This window comes from Chenopodium album, chromosome 24 (genome assembly GCF_948465745.1).
Source record: "Chenopodium album chromosome 24, dcCheAlbu1.1, whole genome shotgun sequence".
In the NCBI taxonomy this organism is placed as follows: domain Eukaryota; kingdom Viridiplantae; phylum Streptophyta; class Magnoliopsida; order Caryophyllales; family Amaranthaceae; genus Chenopodium; species Chenopodium album.
Window position 1 is genome coordinate 36,475,593 of NC_137857.1, and position 21,488 is coordinate 36,497,080.

General features: G+C 29.6%; 2 protein-coding genes across 2 annotated transcripts; both read right to left on the minus strand.

The window, feature by feature from the left end:
- Positions 1-2,847: 2,847 nt before the first annotated feature.
- LOC145612168 (F-box protein SKIP27-like) lies at positions 2,848-4,206 on the minus strand. Its single transcript, XM_081667544.1, has 3 exons — positions 3,689-4,206; positions 3,520-3,594; positions 2,848-3,405 (listed from the first exon to the last, which is right to left on the minus strand). The coding sequence occupies exons 1-3, from the start codon at positions 3,905-3,907 to the stop codon at positions 3,142-3,144; spliced, it is 558 nt and encodes a 185-aa protein (XP_081523670.1). The 5' UTR covers positions 3,908-4,206; the 3' UTR covers positions 2,848-3,141.
- Positions 4,207-18,039: 13,833 nt separating this feature from the next.
- Positions 18,040-20,258, minus strand: LOC145611011 (putative FBD-associated F-box protein At1g61330). The gene is made up of 3 exons (XM_081666254.1): positions 19,308-20,258; positions 18,650-18,814; positions 18,040-18,417 (listed from the first exon to the last, which is right to left on the minus strand). The coding sequence occupies exons 1-3, from the start codon at positions 20,256-20,258 to the stop codon at positions 18,040-18,042; spliced, it is 1,494 nt and encodes a 497-aa protein (XP_081522380.1).
- Between the last annotated feature and the right edge of the window lie 1,230 nt (positions 20,259-21,488).

Below are 21,488 nucleotides of genomic sequence, written 5' to 3' on the forward strand. Positions count from 1 at the left end.
GTCCAACTAGGTGGAACTCCACCTATGAAATGTTGAGTCGGGCAATCGAGTACAAGGTTCATTTAACACTTTTTTATAATATGAAATATCCACAAAATGCTTTACTTGAAGATGATTGGGCTAATTGTGAAAAATATATGCAGTTTTTACAATTACTATATGGTATGACACATTGTTTTTCTTCTGTATATAATCCTTGTGCTCATTCTTTTCTTAGCAATGCATGTTTACTTGCACAACTTTTTGCGGAACACCGATCAGAACATGTTTATCGTGGATATCTTCCATCCATGGAGGATAAATGGCGTAAATATTACACCGATATTCCTATGATTTATATTTTTGCTTCCATTTTAGATCCTAGACAAAAATATGATGGCACCTTTTTATTAATTGATATTTATTATAGTAACATGAATTTTGAAGATGATGTTGAAACTTTTAAGAATAAGGTGACAGATGAGTTTTTTAATTTATATAATGTTTATGAAAGTAAATATGGAACCGTGTCTCGATTTGCCCCTTCTCAAACATCCAAAAATGTAAGTAAACGGACCAAAGGTTTATTTGCACAAGCTGCTAACTTGATGTCTAAGTATTCAGGTACAGAATCATCATCATCTAGGAGAACTCAAAGCGATGTTTCGAAGTTGCAAATGTACTTAAGTTACGACTTCATGAAAGGCATGGACGATGAAGAGAAGTTTGGCCTCGACATCCTCGATTGGTGGAAATCACAAGCCGTGAAACATCCAATTTTGTCGGCAATGGCTCGTGATATTTTTGCTATCCAAGTCTCCTCCGTTGCTTCCGAAAGAGCTTTTAGTGCGTCGGGAAGAGTTCTAGACGATAGAAGAACAAGACTAAAACCCGAAACACTTGAAATGTGTGTTTGCTTCAAGGATTGGTTGGATGCTGAAACTCGTTCTCAAGATCGTACTTATGCACAAAACGACGACGATGAAGGAACGTCGACTTCTTTTAGTTCTCAATCCACTCAATTGGCAGATGAACTTGAACCTCTAGGAGACGAAGATGAAGATGAAGACGAAGGCGAAGACGAAGACGACCAATAATAATTACATGATTACATATTTACATTATACACTATTGTATTCTTTTTGTATTATCGAACTTCGTATTCCGTATAATAAATGAAGTTATTCAATATTCATACACTATTGTACGATTTTTAATTATCATTACTTATTTTGTAATTTTGTATTATTGAATTATCGTATATTCGTACCGGCTAGTCGGCTACCGTCATATAATAAAATAAGTTATTCTTCAATTTTTTGTGTTTTCGGATTATCGCACTAGTATTTTTTTTTTATTATATGCATTTTTGTTTTTAATTCGTTTTTTTTTTAACATTTATTTTTTTTTTTTTTAAAAAAAAAAAAAAAAATTAAGGTAGGCACGGTTTGGCCCGCGGCCCGGCACGGCACGGCCCGCTAGGCACGTGGGCCGTGCTGTGCCGTGGGCTGGGGTGTGCCAATTCCAGGCACGGCACGGCACAGCACGGGCACCACCCCGACACGGCCAGGCACGCCCGCGGCGGCACGGGCACGGCCCGTGCCCATGTTTACCTATGTCTAATTAATCTGACAAATCTTAAATAACCCCATAAAAAATCCTATTGTTTCTTAATTTGTTTCAATTAACATGAGGATTCCCTAATGTGTTTGGACAAGAGGCAAAATTAGAGACATAAATACTACATTTATTTATTAAAAAATCTTTAATATGTTCTGTGATTTATGTTTTAAGTTGATTAATTTAGAAAAATGTCATAATATTGTTGTAGGAATACACCGCCTCCATTAAGAATCCTATGTAACGTTATTTATGAAACATAATGTTTTTTACAGATCTAAAGTAATGGGTTGGCTGTCAATATACTGTCATACCAGCTATCAAATGATTGGTTGTATTTGTTGTTACACATTATGGTGTTTGTTACCACCATTGTTTGCGGCATAAATTCAATGTTTAGTCTTACTTTCTTTAATACTCGTCCGTAAATCCGTAAATCCTGGTTTGTAAATTATGTAACGGTTTCATACCACACAAGGGAGGAAAATGTGATTCATTTGAATAATTTTTAATGAAAGAAGTCACCTTATGAATTGTAAGTTGTAACGAGTAATGTGTAATGATAAAAACATCTAACATAAGAATTACGTATATGTGTCGGATAATTGGGAGGGAACAGGAACCTTACCTCAAAATTAATCCTGATACCAGATTATCCAAAGGGTAATCGGATGGAACACCAAAAAAAAATGTATATGTATTGAACCATATAATAGTATGTAATGAATAATTATATAATGACTCACACCAAATCCAATCATAAACGGTATATATTCATGTTAAAGTCATCTAAAATAAGAATTACACGTGCTGAGAAATGGTTTAGTAATGAATAACTAAGAATTCCCATCAAATCTTACCATAGGTAATATACTACTCCGTATAATCTGTAGTATGTAGCATTATTGTACCACAAACATGCGAAATGTATCTCATTGGAATAGCATGTAGTGCTAAAATCGTTAAAACTTAAAACATGTAAGTTGCACATGCGAAAAATGGTGAAATAATTGATAAATCGTATTCATATCAAACTATCATATGTTCTAGACTTCTCACTTCTAGTATGTAATGGTCGTGCATCACTATACGCCCTGAAATGGTACTTGAAGCAATCCAAACATAACCCTTGTACGTTTCTCAAAAAGTCACCTTATAAACATGCCAAAAAACTGGTGTGGTAAATTAAAAATCCACACCAAATCCAACCATAGATATACTAAAAGTTACTCCAACAAAATAACCAACTACTCAAAATTACTGCTTCATAAATGAAAACCGCATTTTTCTATTTACACCAAATTTCCATAGTTACAATTACAAAACACTTATTGTTACAAAGAAAGACAAGCCACCATTTCTGTTTCCTACATCTTCAATGGAAGAATTGAAGAACAAAAATTAATTAAAACCTATTAATGGCTTGCCTAACTCATTAAATCCTCACTTCTACAAATTTAAAATTAAAAAAATAATAGCCTCATAATTTACAGTAACAAAACCAAAAAAAAAAAAACTACTGTAAATTAAAATTAATCAAACCTAATTGTCAGTTTCCATGAATAAACTCCTTCTAGACCACCTCTGTTCATCTTCTCCTTCGTCGGAGAACAAAGCGACGGAAATATCACTCAACCTTTTCTTACTAATTCGAGGTCGATTCATTTTTCGAGCTTGTTTCGGCGCATTTGGAGCTTCAATTTCTTCCAAATCTATTGGATTATTCACCAAATCAATTGAATTTCTAAATGCTTTCGTCTTCAACGGAGTTGTGAATTCGAAATGCGATTTTTTCGCGATAATCGCCTGCAATAATAATCAACAAATTCACATTCAAAATCTAATTTCATTGAATTAATTACTAATTCGATTGAACTTCAATTGAAAATGAAAGAGAAAAATCGAATTGAATTTACTCACCGCATCGCGAACTGTTTTAGAAACTAAGTAAAGCTGTTTTAGGTCATCATGATTCACACCACAAACAATCTTAATCTGCAAAAAAATCAAATCAAAACCTAATCAATTTCAATCGATTTTTTTCCCCAAATTTCAATTAACTTCATGAAATTTTCCAGAAATAACTCACCAGTAACTCCTGAGGAAGAGCTTCAATCAACGAATTCGTATTCTTCAAATGAAACGTTTTGTCATCTTCATCACCTCTACTATTGTAATAGCACTGTCGTTTCATAATAGGAGAATACTGCTCAAAATCAGCACAAAATTGCTCCAAATTACAGCTATTATTAGAAATCAGAATCCTCTTCCTTCCTAATGAGAAACTCAAGCTCTTCGTCAACGCCATTTTTGCTCTGCTTCAAAATCAAAATGAAATTTCCAGAAATTCGCCCAAAATACTCCAGAAATGAGGAGAGAGAAAACCAAAAAATGAGGAGAGAGAATTTATTGAGAGATTTCGTAACCGCTTGATTTGCTTGCTAAATACTTGGTGAGTTGTGCTTGCTGTTGAAGGTGATTTTTAGAGAGAGAAGTAATATATTTTAGAGAGAGAAAATTTGAAGTGGAGTTGTTCAACTTAAATTGTAAACTTGTTGAAATTAGTGGGGACTATTTATATATATTTGAAAAATGAAAAAGATATGGTGAATTTTCTTTTTTAATTTTAAAATGAGTAAAAAGAAAGACGTGTTTTAATTTTTCTAATTTTTTTTAATACTTATTGGTGAAGAACCGAGAAATTTCGGAAAAAAAAGATATTTTGTTATACTATGGCGGTTATAATTCTTCAGTTTTCTAAAAAAGTCTAGAGTTTTTTAGGAGAGAATTTAAAAAGAGAGAAAAAAGGAAAAACTAGCCGTTAGAGAATACGTGGAGGATGGTGATTGGTTGGGGAAAGAACGTGGGAGAGTTCAGATGACGTGGAGGTTGGTCTGCTGTGTCGGTCTCTTCTGATACACGGATTCGTTCTAGTTATAGGCATTTTAGGTAAACAGGTGAACTGACTTTTTTATTTTATTATTTTTTTTATTATATAAGAATTTGAGGAGTAAAATTTGGTGGGCTAGGTGTAGCGTATTAAGTTTTGTGTGTTAAATTATAAATTAATTTAAGAATGTCTTAACTCTTTGTATATGATGATAATTGGTACCACATCTATAGGAGTTAATTATTTATTGATTGTCTTAACTTAACTTACACTCGATTATCAAGATTACAAGAGGAATAATGATGAATTAGATTCGAGATATATAGTCAACCAAATTAAACATCATATATCCCTTAAAAAAAAAAAAAAAACATATATTCATAGAGTTACATCGACTTGAATTTAATAGAATCATATTGTCATATGGGATGTTTCAAAAAAATAAAAATAAATTGTCATATGGGATATGAATTGAATTAGAATGTGGTTCGGGTTGATTTTTTTTTTTTTTTTTTTTTTTTTTTTTTTTTCCCTATCAATAACATAAAATATTAAATTTTTTGGTAATTTTTGAAAAAAAATGAGTTGTAGACTTGTAGTACCATAAATTAATCAAGATTTTTAGTGTTTGTTTTAAGACAATATTCATGTACTTTTAAGAAATAATATTGAATAAATAATTTTCTCTAGTAATCACAAACAATTTCAACCTTATTAGCAACCTTCATTTTGACACTATTAGAGTACTAGAAAACTAGTATAAGGGTCTGTTCACATTTATTGAACCAAGCTGAATTGAACTAAACTGAACTGATTGGAGCTGAACTGAACTGAATTAAGCTGAAATGGATATTTAATGAGAGATGAAAATTAGGAGCTGAACTGAACTGAACTGATTGGAGCTGAACTAAACTGAACTGAAATTAAGTAAATATGAACAGGCCCTAAGAATGTTACTCTAATCGACCTTAATTCAATTAGTTAACACTAATTTTCCGTGTATGATCCTCTCTTTACATCTAATGAGCCCAATGTTCATCTCAAATGTTATACGAAGTAATAGATATACACTTCCTTTTTTTTTTTTTTTTTTTTTTTTTTTGGTTTTTTGGGTGAAATTGTTATATGGAGTAATACAAATTTACTCTATTAATATACATCAATTTTCTGTTTAGGATCAATTGATCATATGCATGGTGTGATTGTGTGAACTCACAAGATCTAATCAAGTTGATCATCACACATTCACACCTAGGATTCTATCGATCGATGTTGTCATTAGCCGCATCATTTTGAACCTTAATTAATAGAGACACGCACAATAGGGAATTGTAGTATATCTTAATACAATACTGCTACGTAAGAGGTATCCTAGAAGTTTTATTCAGGCTCTAATTTTGGAATCTAGCCAATACTTCACGACATTGTTCTTAATTTCTAATTACTCTCACACTATGTTTGGCAGATATATTTGTTAATCGGTTAAATTTAGATTTTGTGTAGAGTTTGATTGTCTTATTACCTTATTAAACTTAATTGTGTTTCAATTGCTGAATACAATACCATAAAATTGGATCGGCAAAAGAATCAACACAATGTACTATGATCTACCATACCTCTCCAAGATCTAAAAAGCTACTTTACACCAAATATTACTTTCTTGAAACTATTCTAGTAAAAGATTTAAAACACGATGTATGATGTATGACATATATGTATCAATTAATTTTCACTTATCTAAAAGGTAAAGTTTTGGGTGAGACGGACTCACGTGAGTCCACTATCATGTTTTTGGTGTTGCGGGCCTCGCGATCGGGTTTAGTTAGCCCGCGCCTTTTTATTGGACTTTTGTTATTGAGCTCGGTCTCACGTGAGTCCGGTCTCACACAAAACCTTTTGTATCTAAAATTATTAATTAGAACGTAAATTGTCATATATAAACCTTTATTAACCTTAGTCAAAATTATTCGTGAACTTATCATGTCTATGTCTAAATTTCTAACCCTTTAAATCTTACTCATACATTTTAAGCTACTTTAAAACAATAAATACGTAATTGTCTCCTTAAGTATTATTTTGATTAATCAAAACTCCAAAAGCTATTTAGTTTTGTTCCATTTAACGTGACTTTAATTAACTTAATCTATATATTAAACTCATGTTAATTAGCTTATGTGAGCTCATTTGACATTAATTAAAAATTTTAAATTTAAATTGGGCATCCTATAAGCTAAGTTAATTCTTAGGGTCTGTTCACATTTACTGAGCTGAACTGAACTGAATTGAACTGATTAGAGCTGAACTGAAATGAGCTGAAATGAATATTTTATGAGAGAGGGAAATTAGGAGCTGAACTGAACTGATTGGAGCTGAAATGAACTGAACTGAACTGATCGGAGTTGAACTGAAATTAAGTAAATGTGAACAGACCCTTATGTATACTTGTTTTTGTTAAACTATCTAATCATAATTTATTAACCCTTTTTCAAAATTAACTCAACTTCTTTTACTTGAAATTACATAGAGATAAAGTGAACTAACGTGAGCTTAGGTAAAAGTTGTAATAAATTGAAGAGAACACACTATTAAGCATCATTTATTCTTATTGGATCTAAATAAAATAAGTTAAAAACTTAAAATAAATCGGCGAAGAATATATACCACATAGAGAAGGTATTATTGATGAACCTAGCATTTAGCCCTTTTAGTGAGGAGGGCACCAATAATTAAGCACTAGTACTCTCAATCCAAATAAAATACTATACAAATACAAAATCGATAATTATGCTTACCTCATACATTACTCTAATCTAACACTTATCCCATATGCTTAGCCGCATAGAAGATAAGCATAATCTCTAAACCAGCCGAACTTCGCTAATCCCCATTTTTGATTCCCATACTTTTTACACCTTTTTATTTTTGTTGTTTTCTATTTTGCTTAATTAAGTGCATAAAATAAGTATATTATTATTTTTTTTTTGAAGCAAAATAAGTATATTATTTCATTATAATTTATTGTTAATAAGCATCATTATGTTTTTTACGTGGTGCAAGTACAAATTATATTGTTAACAAGTAAACGCCCATGTGTAAGTATTATCTTCATGATTAAGGATTAGGTGTACTAGTTCCTCAATCAATTTAATAAATTTATTAATAATATTAGATCGATCGGAATGCTCGATTATTTGTGCTATATATTTCGATATTTGTGTAAATTGTTCTTATATGTGTGTACGTGCATTTTGATTTGATTTTTATGAATGGGAAAATGATTTAAGTATTGCTTACTTGCTTAGGTCTACGTCTTTCTAGTTAGGTGAAAGATAAAAAATGTTTAATTCAACAAAAGTACCATATTTTCAAGGATATCTCATTTTTCTCACTTAATTTCTACTTCTTTGGTGTCTTTGAATTTTCTTGTTAGTTCAATTTATTGACAAATATATGTGATCAACTTTGTCATCTAGACTTATTTTAGATTTATCATCTATAAAGCGGTAAAGCCTGAATTAAACAAGTTTAAAATGTACATGCAATATTGTAAATTCGGAGTATATATGTAATGGTATGTATAATTATTATGAAGTACAAGGGAGTATTTTATTCACCAGATTTTTAAATCTTTGAATTCTGTAAATCTTATTAGAGGGTCTTAGGGCCTGTTCTCATTGTCTGAACTCAGCTGAACTGAACTGAACTAAACTAAACTCAGCTGAACTGAACTGAAATGAATATTTTATAAGAGAAGGAAATTAAGAGCTAAACTGAACGGAAGTGAAGTGAACTGAACTGAACTGAGCTGAGCTGAGCTGAGCTGAGCTGAACTGAACTGAACTCAGCTGAACTGAACTTCAACGTAACAGAACAGACCCTTAATAGGTTCATCTTATTTTCACCTATTTTAAGTCTCATAAAGTCAAATAATTTAAGATAAATTCAGTTTAGGAATATAGGTTCATATAAGGGTTGATTTGAATTACCCAAGAACAAAGTATAACTAAAATAAATTATAATAATAAATTCAGATAAGTGGATATGGTTTAATTGAATACCAAAAACATAGCCTCTCTCTCCTCTCCTTAAAACCATAGCCTCCATTATTGAATTTTGGAGGGGCTTTAATTGGTTTTTTAACGGTGAAAATTCAATCTTTGTTTTTTGTCTGTTTTTTTCTTTTTACTTTTGTGGTTTTAGGTTTATAATAACTCCTCCTCACCTAGGGAAAACATTTTTCTCTTACATGATAGGGTTTCTTCCTCAGACAGGAAGATTTTTCTATTTCAAAAGATGGGATTTTTCTTCTCTTTTTTCAGGGAGGATTTACTTTTTTACTGGATGGATTGTTGTAAAGTTTTTCAAGTGTAAAAGATGCGTGCGAAATTAAAAAAAAAAAAAGAGGTTAATTCTTCTGTTACAATTAGGTGAATCAGATAAATTTTTTCTTCATCGATACAACAAACCGAAAGATTGGCTTCCTTATCAAAAAAGCTAATATAGTAAATTATAGTGATATGAAAGAGGGTATGATTTTTATTTGATTTAATTGTCATGCATTATTAGATATACTTTGTAAATGTCATATGACTTTTTACTTATGAATCAATATTTATTAAAATAAAACATTAAATAAGTAAAATCAGTTAAATAGGACACACATTAAACTAAATTTGAGCAACCCCTATTATTATTGATCCTTATCACAACTTGTATTTCCCCTAATGTTATTATTAGAGTATAACCACCATAAGTGAGTGCAAAATTACTAGTCATATATTACGAAGTAGCTAGACGATTTGGATATAACATTGGGATTAGGGAATCATTTTCTTTTAAGAAAAGCATCTAGAATAGCATATAATAAGAGTAAGCCACAAACCCCAATAATGTAAGCTACATTTGGTGTTCTTTCAATCATTATTTCACTTCTAATTCTTAATTGTTTATAGAAACTACTCGTATCAATTATGAGTATTAGCAGTAGTAGTACAACAGTGGTGTAATTTTTTCCTAATTTTAATGGGAAAGTGGTGGGTTTGGATCTAAGGAATTTTTTGTTGATTTTATTCTGCGAATTCTCTCTTTCTATATCTTTCAATTTGGCAATTTTATTCCAAACTTGTCTCCCTAACTTTACTAAATTTGGCAGTCACTACTAATGATGTAATTGATCATATTTATGTTGAGTCCTCTTGAGAATTTTAGTTATAAGTTTACTAAGTTGGTTTATAACAATATAAGAGTTTGATTATGTTTTGTTTAATGACTTCTATCCACTTCAATTTTAATTCAGTTCAGTTCAGCTCCTAATTTCCTTCTCTTATAAAATATTTAGTTCAGTTCAGCTCAGCTGAGTTCAGTTCAGTTCAGCTGAGTTCAGTCAATGAGAACAGGCCCTTACTCAATCTGTAATTATTTTATCTTATCCGAAACAAGTATAAGAAAGTTAAATATGTATTATTCCGTATATTTAATTTATTTAGGTTAATCGAATACGGTGTAATATGGATCGATCCTTACATTTACAGAATATAGAAAATGCAGGATCATGAAACATTATTTACAAAGTGGATGATTTGGATATATAGGACGACATTGGGATTAGGGAAATATTCACAAAAGAATCAGAAATAAATTTCTTTTATCTTAAGTGGATCTAAAATAACATTATAGTAAGAGTAAACCACATACCCCAATAATGTAAGCCACAATTATGTCTTCATTCATAATTACACTTCAATTTCTTTATTATTTATACACTATTACGAACTAGTCGTATGAATTATGATCCTTAGTACTAGTAGTGGTACAGTAGTGGTATAATTCTTTAATTTTTTTTCCTAAATTTATAGGTGGGTAAAGTGGTGGATTTGGATCTAAGTTAGTTAAAATAAATAGGGGTTGACCCAATGTGAACCCTAAACATTATTTGTCAAATACAGAAATCGGGGATTTTGGGTATAGTGGAAATTGGCGGCGTTTTTTTTTAGAAGAAAAGAACCAAAAATAAGTAGTCGTAAATGTCCCTTCAAAAATAAACAAAAAAAAAGTACTCGTAAATGAATAAATAAATAAATAAATATAATAATAAAATAATAAATAAAAATGGGAAGATGAATAAATGAAAATGGTGGGGTGTAAAGGGTCAATTATGCGTCAAAATGGAATAACAGCCATTAATTTGTAGGACAATCAATTTTTGTCCAAATGGGTGGTCATGCGACTCATGTTTGTACTTCGTTGTTAAAGTTTTTTTGTAGGGCGAAATTAGTGGTGTCTTATAAAAGTTGTATCACCTTTTTATGAGGAAAAATTAAAAAGCATGGGAATGTTCTCGATTTTGCTTTTGAGTTTCCTCTAAATTTAGTTAAATTGTAAAATGATGAAATTGGAAAAAAGAGAAGATTATCGAGATTTCTAGCGTTTCAATGTAATATTGTTGAGAAAATTGGTTAGTTGCACGTACAAGTTGAAATAAGATAATTTTAGATTTGCGATCTTTTCACATTAAAAAAAAAAGGTTTAATTAGGGTTGATCAGGTCTAATAATCAGATATAGATAAGGTAAAATCAAGACTAATTAAGGGCATGTTCACATGTGCTGAACTGAAATAAACTGATTGGAGTTGAACTGAAATGAACCGATTGGAGTTGAAATGAACTGATTGGAGTTGAACTGAACTGAATAAAGCTGAAATGAATATTTTATGAGAGAATTGAAGGAAATTAAAAGCTGAACTGAACTGAACTGAGATGAAATTAAGGGCCTGTTCACATATACTCGGCTGAATTGAACTGATTGGAGCTGAATTGAACTGAAATGAATATTTTATGAGAGAAAGAAATTGGGAGCTGAACTGAACTGAACTGAAATTATATAAATGTGAACAGGCCCTAAGTCTCCAATTATATTCTGATGAAAAGAATGCACAAATTTCCTAAAAAAAAAAAAAAGAATGCACAAATATTGTTCAAATTAGTTTTAATCAAAGTTAATAATAGTGTTATTCAACTTTTTTTTTTTTTACAAGGTTATTCAACTTAAATTTACAACTACATCATGTTTTAATAACTTCATACTTTGTATATGAAATTAAAATTAATAGAAAATTAAACACCTTCAAAGTTTAGTTGTCAACCTAGAATAATCATGTGATTTAAAACTTTTAAAAACATTGACATATATATTCACATATTTTTGCATCACTTTTTTGTTTTAATGCTTTTGAATTAAATTGAGCTTCTTGATAAAAAGAGGATAACATGGGTTTTGATCTAATCTTTCCAACTTTAAACTAGGAATTCGAACGAATCATATGGTTTCCATCATCAACTCAAAACGAGATTAAGATGCATAAAACATTTGAAATGAAATTTTACTCTGTATTAATTAGAAGATTAATTTTGAAGACTTTTGAAGTCAGTGGCGTAGTATGAGTCAATGAAGACTTTAAAAATAGTGAGAACATAATATGGATCTTCAAATAAATTGGTAGATTATAAAAACTAATCAGTTTCTAATTTCTATGGTTCTATCTTAAAGTCTCTAGTGTGCCACGAAAGTTACTCTAGTTAGCTTTTCCAAAATTCTACTTTAACCAAAAGAAGCTACCCAAATAGGCGAAAAGCTAGGCTAAACCAAACAATACTCTTTTTTTTTTTTTTTTTTTTTAATTTTCTTAACCAATGATAAAGCTATATACGAAATATGTTTTAGTCCTACCTTTAAAAATAGAGGAAACAATTACTACCAAACATGACCTAAGGGCCTGTTCTCATTGATTGAATTGAGCTGAACTGAACTTATTAGAGCTGAACTGAACTGAAAATAATCGTATGAGAACAGGCCCTAAGTGTAAAATTGTATATATTGATAATAATTTAGTTCATTTTTGTTAATCTAGACTTTTATCAACTTTCTTTGAATGTTATAATTCTTATAAACTATAGAGCTCATAATAATTTATCCGATCATTTTAAAAAAAAAAAAAAAAAAAAAAAAAAAAAAACCCTTATACTGTAATAATCTATAGTTAATAATTTGCCTTTTTGGTCTGAAGAAGTAACTAATAACTTATGTTAATCACAAACGTACCAAAATTATCCTCCCCAACGGCCAAGCAACCACAAACAAGGTTAAAACAGCTATTTTAACCGGAAAAGTCGAAAACAAACTTAATAGACATTGCTTACCATTTACGACTTCATGTTTGTATGTGAACTTTATTTGGGGTCAAAGTGTAATATACACGGAAGACATGGAAATTTTTATACCAATACTATACTCTGTATTATACCAAGTACTTTGTAATATTGGTGTCATTAAGGCCGATTTTCTAGTAGCATAGCTTGTTAAAATTTATGAACTTATAGTAATTCGATACCTCAGACCATAATTTAATCTATATTTTCGGGTTTTTGTGCTTTCTATGCTTCACTCAATTATTTGTTCTTGTTTTTAGTGCTTATCGAATTTTGCATGGAGACATCCCTTGAGGCTTTTGAAGCAAAGAAGCAAGAAAAGAAAGTAGCAAGAAGAAATAATAAATGAAACAAAGAAGAAGAGTAACAGAGCAAAGTACGAATGAAAAGGTGAAGGTGACACCAGTGGCGGATCTTGAAGATAATTCTTCCAGGGGCCAATATATTAGAATGTTTATATATATATATATATATATATATATATATATATATATATATATATATATATATATATATATATATATATATATATATATATATATATATATAGTGTAAATTGATAATTTTGGATTTTCTATCACTTTTGTGTACATAGTGTAAATTGATTTTTAGTGTTCAAAAAGTCACATAAAAAATTTAGTCTCTAATAAACCAATTAATGTTAAAACTAATACGTAGTATATTAGTCTTGTAACAAAAGGAGAAATAAAAAGGGTGCTACACTGCTACGTATTTCTGTAACATATTATGTACTAACATATTTAAAAGTAGAGGTTAAATGATCATTAAAAAAAGGTTAAATGAAATTGTTAATCTTTTTAGATTTTACTGTAAAAAAGATAGCACTATTAGTTTACTATAGTATGGAACTATGGTCTATGGAGTAAGAGAACAAGAGTAAAGAGTATGTAGTACGGAGTACAAAACAAAACTACAAACTAATGAGTACTCTGTATTAAACTAAAGAAAAAAAAAAGAAAAAAAAATTAGAAAGTAGAAATAATACTTGTAATAAAAAATAATAAAAAAAGAAAAAGAAAAATATAAATGGCATTTGCAGAAAATGTCAGATGGTTTCATTGAAGTTGCAAAAGCTATAAGCGTGTAAATAGTAACTTTGTTGTTAGTTTTTTTATTTTTTTTATTTTTCCTAGTTTTGGGCTAATTATATTGAAATGGTTGGGCTTCTACCAGGGGCCATGCCCCTAATGGCCCCTACAGAAGATTCGCCATTGGGTGACACAGATGTGCCACATTGAGCACGCCCGTGCACAATTCAGTAGAAACAATCACAATAGTGAGCTGAAGTTTGCCTCAGGATCATTATTCTCCTTCGTTGGTTCTTTCTCTTGCTTCGGATTGGAGTATTAGAAGCACTAAGGCTCGCGATATTGGTTCTGTTTCTACTACTATTCCTCCTGGGTTTTCTATTATCCCAGAGAGCCACGTGCTGCATGGTGTCATAACAAGTTTTGTGACATTTCTATGCTTTTTGATGGTGCTTGGGATCACCAGTCTCTAAATGCGGGCACGGGTTGGTGTTTTTTGGATTCTGCCACTTCCCAATGTATTGGGGGCGGAGCTCGGGCTTGTATGGCCACTTCTGCTCTTCATTCTGAACTGCAAGCCTGTCTTTTTGGTCTTAAGCATGCTCGACGTCGGGGGTTTTCTAGCCTTCATCTGCATACGGACTGCTTGGCTATTCCTCAGTTGCTCTTGAACGTGAACCGGGTTGATATGTCTGTGGTTTGGACAATGCAAGAAATTAGGGATGTGATTTCATCTTTCTTGACATGTCATATTCGTAAGGTCTCTAGGGATTCGGTTGCTGAGGCTCATGCTCTGGCGGGCGCTGCGCGGCGTAGAATTTTACTTTACTTTGTTTTTTAATTTATGTGTTCTCTTTGTCAAAAAAAAAAAAAAAACAATTATTAAGTTCTTTTCTCTCAGTTAATTAGGGCTCAAATCTTCAAACTCTCATTTGTTACATGGGTTTTAGCTTTGAATTGAAACTTTCAATCATTGTAGGCTTTCTAGTAACACTTTCTTTCTCATCTTTCATCTCTATTTTATTTTTTGATTGTGTTCTTAGTTTTTCCATGCCCGCTCATCAATCTGTTTTAAATTTTATAATTAATCTTAAATTTTCTCATGAATTACTTAAAATTGCTAACTGAAATATCTTTAATTCCATAAATGTTTGATAATAACATCTAGTTTATTAATAATTCCATTCGAATGTTTAATTATTTTATTTAGTGTTTCATTGTATCAATTTTTATGGTACATACCATTTCAGATCAACATCATTATAAAATAACCAATTCAACTTGTTGGTCAAAATCTTGACTTTTTAAGGTTTAATTATTTGTGAATGAAATCGTAAATAAAATTACTCATCTAATTATAAACATTTAGATCAATAAATGTTTCAAATGATTATTAAAACAAAAGGATATCTGGATATATATTACGAAGGATATATATTACGGAGTGAACCCGGGGCATTGCCCGGGGTACGTACTAGTATATCATATATAATAAGTCTTCCAAGACCCATAAAATTGCCCTGTTCACTTCATCTTATTTTTGCTGAACTAAATTATATTACTGAATTGATATTATTTGTCCTGAACTTAAATTATTTTTACTAAGGCCCTGCTCAGTTCACCTTAAAAAAAATAATATTAAGTAAAAATAAATTCAGTTCAGTAAAAATAAGCTTAGTTCAGTAAAAATAAGTTCAGTTTAGTAAAATTCAGTTTTCTCAAAGAATAATTATAATAGGAAATCAGTAAAAATAATTCAAGTTTAGCAAAAATAATTTCAGTTCAATTAAATTAATTTAAGTTAGTAAATATAATTTAAGTTCAGCAAATATAATTTTGTTTCAGTTGAAATGATTTCAGTTCAGCAAAAATAAGGTGAAGTGAACGAGACCTAAATTGAAATTAATTCTACTGAACTAAAATTATTTTTGCTGAACTAAAATTATTTTTACCGATTCTCTATTATATCTTCTTTAAAGTTACTGATTTTTACTGAACCAAAATTATTTTTACTGAACTGAACTTATTTTTGCTGAACTGAACTTATTTTTACTGAACTTTACTTATTTTTGCTGAACTGAACTTATTTTTATTGAACTGAAATTAATACTACTGAATATTATTATTTTAAGGTGAAGTGAACATGGCCTAAATCATGATATATTAGAAAAAAATCAAACCAAATTGGAATATAAATCATATCATGATTTTATATTTTATGACATCAAATGGAAATGAGTATGAATCAGGCATGATATCAGACCAGACAAAATTAAACCAAAATAGATATAATTATATTATGATATCATATCCAGTAAAATCAAGCTAAAATAGAATATGAATCGTATCATGATATCAGATAAGACAAAATAAAACAAAAATAGACAATAATAATCATATCATGATCGATATCTCATCAGACAAAATCAAACCAAAATAGAAAATAATTATCATATTATGATACCAGATTAGATAAAATCAAACCAAAATAGAAAATAATTATCATATTATGATACCAGATTAGATAAAATCAAACCAAAATAGAATCATGTAGATCATATCATGATATCAGACCAGATAAAATCAAAACCAAAATAGAATATAAATCATATTATGATATCAAATCAAATAATGAATTCAGGTTTGAATAGAATATGAATCATATCAGATATCATATCAGATACAATCAAATTAAACCAAAATCATATTAGATACCAGATTAGATAAAATCAAACCAAAATAGAAAATAATAATCATATTATGATACTAGATCAGATAAAATCAAACCAAAATAGAATAAACATGTAGATCATATCATGATATCAGACCAGATAAAATCAGAACCAAAATAGAATATAAATCATATTATGATATCATATCAAATAATGAAATTGAATAGAATATGAATCATATCAGATATCATATAGATAAAATCAAATTAAACCAAAATAGTATATAGATCATATCATGATATTAATAAATCAGACAAAATTAAACCAATATACGTAGTAGAATGAAATAATCATATCAGGATAACAGATCAGATAAAATCAGAATCAAAATCAACATAAATCATATTATGATATCATATCAAATAATGAATTCAGGTTTAAATAGAATATAAATCATATCATGATATCATATCAGATAAAATCAAATTAAACCAAAATATTAATTACTCCGTATATATAGATCATATGATATATTAAATCAGCAAATACAAGTTTATCTGCCAGATAAACGAATTTTTGTTAATTTGATGGCATTTATGTAAATATATTGAAAAACATGGTCATTTATTCAGTACTTTTGGTGAGTTGTCCAAAAACTGTTTGCAACTTGCATTTACTGTTTGGTGAGGAAATTACACATGTAACCCTCAATTAGTACATAAGAAGAAGCATGTACCCCTCCACTGGTACTTGAAAAGACGATTATACACCCCGATAAACAAATTTTCACCCCGATAAACAAATTTTGTTTATCTTAATTTGTTTATTTGGGAATTAACTGGGCACAGCTCATATTAATTCAGATAAAATCAATCCAAAATAGAATGAAGTAATCATATCAGGATAACAGATTAGATAAAATCAATTCAATATAGTATATAGATCATATACATCATGATATCATATCAAATAAAATCAAACCAAAATAACATAGAAATCATGCATTATCATGATCAATAGGTTTTGTCTAAGTTGAACTTACTACGTTAATTTTATTGTAAGGCGGTAAATTTTAGAAAAACTTTTAACATTTTTTATGATAATTTTGATCCTTTAGGTAACTTTTAATTTGCAATGATTTTGATTGCATTTAATATATAATTTTTAATGAATAGATGTTTTGAACGCTAATATGATTAATCTAACACAGTATAAGTGTTTTTATGGGTAAAATTTATGTTAGAAAAGTGGTAACTTTTATAATATATAGGAGTAACTTTAGATACTTTTACGGTAACTTTAACTCGTTTTAGAATAAGTTAATGAAAGCCCGCCTTAATAATGAGAATACCCTGTTTCTCATATTGAGAAACGAAATTTGTGTATCATGATTTAATATGAAAAAACAACAAATATTAATAACAAGATACTTTTCATTAACTAAAACAAACTTCAAATTCATGTCTTACATTCAAACTTGACAATCGAAACAAACATAAACTTAAACTAAAACATCTTAAAGTCTGTGATCACTCAAAAGAAAAAACAATACTAATAAAAGGATCAACATCAACAATAACACCAACACCAACACCAACAATAGTACTAGTCTCTTGAAGTAGGTCTAGTAATAGGGATAGTACTTGATGAAATCTTGATGTGCAGGAAGAATTTGACCATCTTCTTTGTGACGATATCTATAAACATTCACCTTAGCTGTAGGAGAAGTTTTCCAAGAGTCCAAGAGGTTAACCAGATCGTCAATGGTAGGCGCATTCTTCTTGGTGAAGCGGTACTTCTTCGAGCTAAATATAGCTAGGGTTTCCAAATTCACCGCCTTCTCTAAGAAGAACCTTAGCAATAGTTTCTCAATTGCACTGAACTTGAAGTTGGAGACCTTGACCAATTTGAGGAAGGGTAGTTGCTTTTCATATTGCTCAAATTTTTCTTTGTCATTCAACAACCATAATTGGCAAGTTCCATCAAAAGCAAAACCTTGCATCTGTTTAATTTAAGAGATATTAATTATTTTAAAATTTAATTAAGTATGAGCATATATATTATGGAAATTGAATGAAATGAAATGGCTTTAAATCAAGCCAATAACTCAACATGCATTCCCTTGTTTTCTTTGACAAATCTCTTCTAATAAAAATATTAATTTAACAATCAACAAATTAATTAAACTAAAAATTCAATTAACCAAATTTTAAATCTGATTAAGAGATACTCACATCAAAGAAAAATCTCTCAAGAACCGGGCATTTATCAACAAAATTGACAATATCATATGGATTGAGAAAGCTTGAGGTTTCCATAAGCAATTGAACCTCCTTTAGAAACCAAAGGTAAGGTTTTGGTCCTTTAATCTTTCCTTCTTCTAAAGTTGAGCAAAGATCCTAGCATCACACAAGAATTCACCATTAAATTAAACAAAATCGATAATATATATTTGTACTTTATATGTTTCATGAAGAAAAAAACGCATGTTATAATAAGATTACGGATGTATCTATGCTAGTCATCCTTAAAATGACTATCTTTTTTTTTTTTTTGACAAGATCCTTAAAATGACTATCACTACACGTAATTTTCATTGACAAATTATTTATTTATTTTTTTGATAGTCAAACTTGTTAAAAATTAATTTTTCTTTTTTAAAAAATCTTTTTTTTTTTTCGAATTTAATGAAAAAAAGTTCTTGGAAAATTCACAAAATTAATTTTTGAAAAAAATAATTTTTTTTATAGGAAAATCATTTTTAATAAGTTTGACCAACAAAAAAAAAATAAAAAATTGGCCAATAAATATTAAATATAGTGGTAATCATTTTAAGGATGAGAACTTTCATTTCAAAAAAGAAAAAGGAAAAAAAAAGTTAAGGTTGTATACCTCAAGCAAGGTGCTAGTGATAGTGAGAACTCTAACATGTGAGACGTACGGCATTAGTTTCTCCATTCTATTCTTTGGAACAGCATACGGGATGATTGCGAAATTGAACATTACATCTTGTAGTTCATACATTCTAGCATTAAAAGTCAAGTTTCGAGGTTTTCCAATGAAGTGAAAAACTCTCAGAGTTGGAGCATCGACAAAGGCTGAGTCGAGTCGATAACAATCAGCAATTTTCAATATTTTGAAAAATTTTAAGGCACTTGCATAAATCTTAAAGTGACGAAAGCCATAACATTTTACTATGTCCATGGACTCTAGGAGCGGGCTGTTATCAACGAGGACTTTGACAAAAGTCGGTTTTACATTGACATGCCTAAGGACTAGAGTGCGCAAAAAATGTAGTTTTTTAAAATCATCAATTGGAAAATTTACGACACAATATGCAAACCTTAGGTGTTGTATGGACTCAATATCAAAATGTTCAAAAGGAACAACAAAGGGACCCGCATAAGGCCTTCCCATTAAAAAATCCAAGTCTACAACACTAGGATTTTTTAAAAGAACTATCCTTAGCCATATATGAATCAAATCCTCAAGACGGTTTGAATCAAGACATAACTGAAATGTTTCAATTTTCTTATTACAATGACCTGTGATGACACGATGAACAATGTCAGCAATCTCCAATTGAGAGTATTTGTTTGAAAATAGAAAATTAAAACACAAGTATATGGAATGTTGCCATGACTTTTCAAACCTCTTGGAGAGGATTGATGATTGGCTTGCCAATTTGATGGGTAATAAAGAAATGATGTGCTCAATAACATCATCACTGAGTGTAATAACTATAGGGGATGAAGGGTTTTGAGTATGATCTATAGGATCACATAAAAGTTTGAGTTTTTTTTGTTGTGGATTATCTTCATCTATACTTAAATTACTCTCCATTGATAAATAGAGATAGCTAGAGAAGACAAATTTTAAAAGTTGTAAATTTTTTTTTATGATGATATGTAAACTTCTTCCACTTTATAAACATGTAATCAAAACTATTGTAATCTTCTAATAAGGGAGAAAACTATCCTTGATTTGCTCCAGCTTTTCATTGATCATTTGAGAATTCTTTGAAGGGTAATAATCATTTTCTACCTTTTTTTTTTTTAATAGAATCATTTTCTACCATAAGGATTTGATTATGATGATGTGGATAATAATGATGATAACAGTAATAATAAGGATGATGAAAATGATGATGACAGTAATAATATTAACAATAATAATAATTACCTTATTTTATTTCAATCATTTCAGGTCTCATAAGTTCAGATAAGAATTCTTTCAAAAAAAAAAAAAAGTTCAGATAAGAAGTTTAAAAAATATAAATTTTGATAAGTGTAATTAATTCCCTAAGTTAATATATAAGTCTAATAAGTTTTAATAACGTTGATAAATTTAAATAAGTAAAAATCAGTTGAATAGAACAAAAACACACTTAGGCTACACCTTCAAAGAGAAGTTGTATTCCGTAGATTATATGAATGTATAAACAATTTTAGGAACAACACCAATGTTAGTAATAGTAGTAGCCGCAATAGTGGTGCTGCTACTACTGATAATAATAAAAATAATACTAATAATGGTCGAAGTTTGCTAAAGAATAAATAAATAAAAAAAAAAATAATCTTATTGCTTCATATATCAAAATTCAAGATCCATTCTTTCATAGACTTTACCAGTTAAGTTAGCTAATACATTAATTAACATCATATGTCAGCTAGCTAATAAAATGATAAAGTGTATAAAAGGTGGTACCTTAATTACGAAATGTAAACATCACATTTGTTGTACATTGTACAAGACGTCAAGACATGATACGTCTATGATTTTTCATCTACTTATGTGTGATATGGCAAAGACTAACTTGAAAATTGAAATTTTGAATATAAAATAAGTTCTGATTTTTTAATTACGGTAGGCTTCACTAGATAATTTTTCAAAAGTTTGTAAAGGTAACTTAAATTTAATCTATAATGAGTATAAAAATATTGAAGAATATGTGAGCAAGTGTAAAATAAAATAAAATAAAATAAATAAAAAATGTAAAAGTATGAGGTTTGTGTAGGAATAAGGTGAATAAAGTAAGATAAAATAAGAAAATGGATAATTATGTGGGGTTGA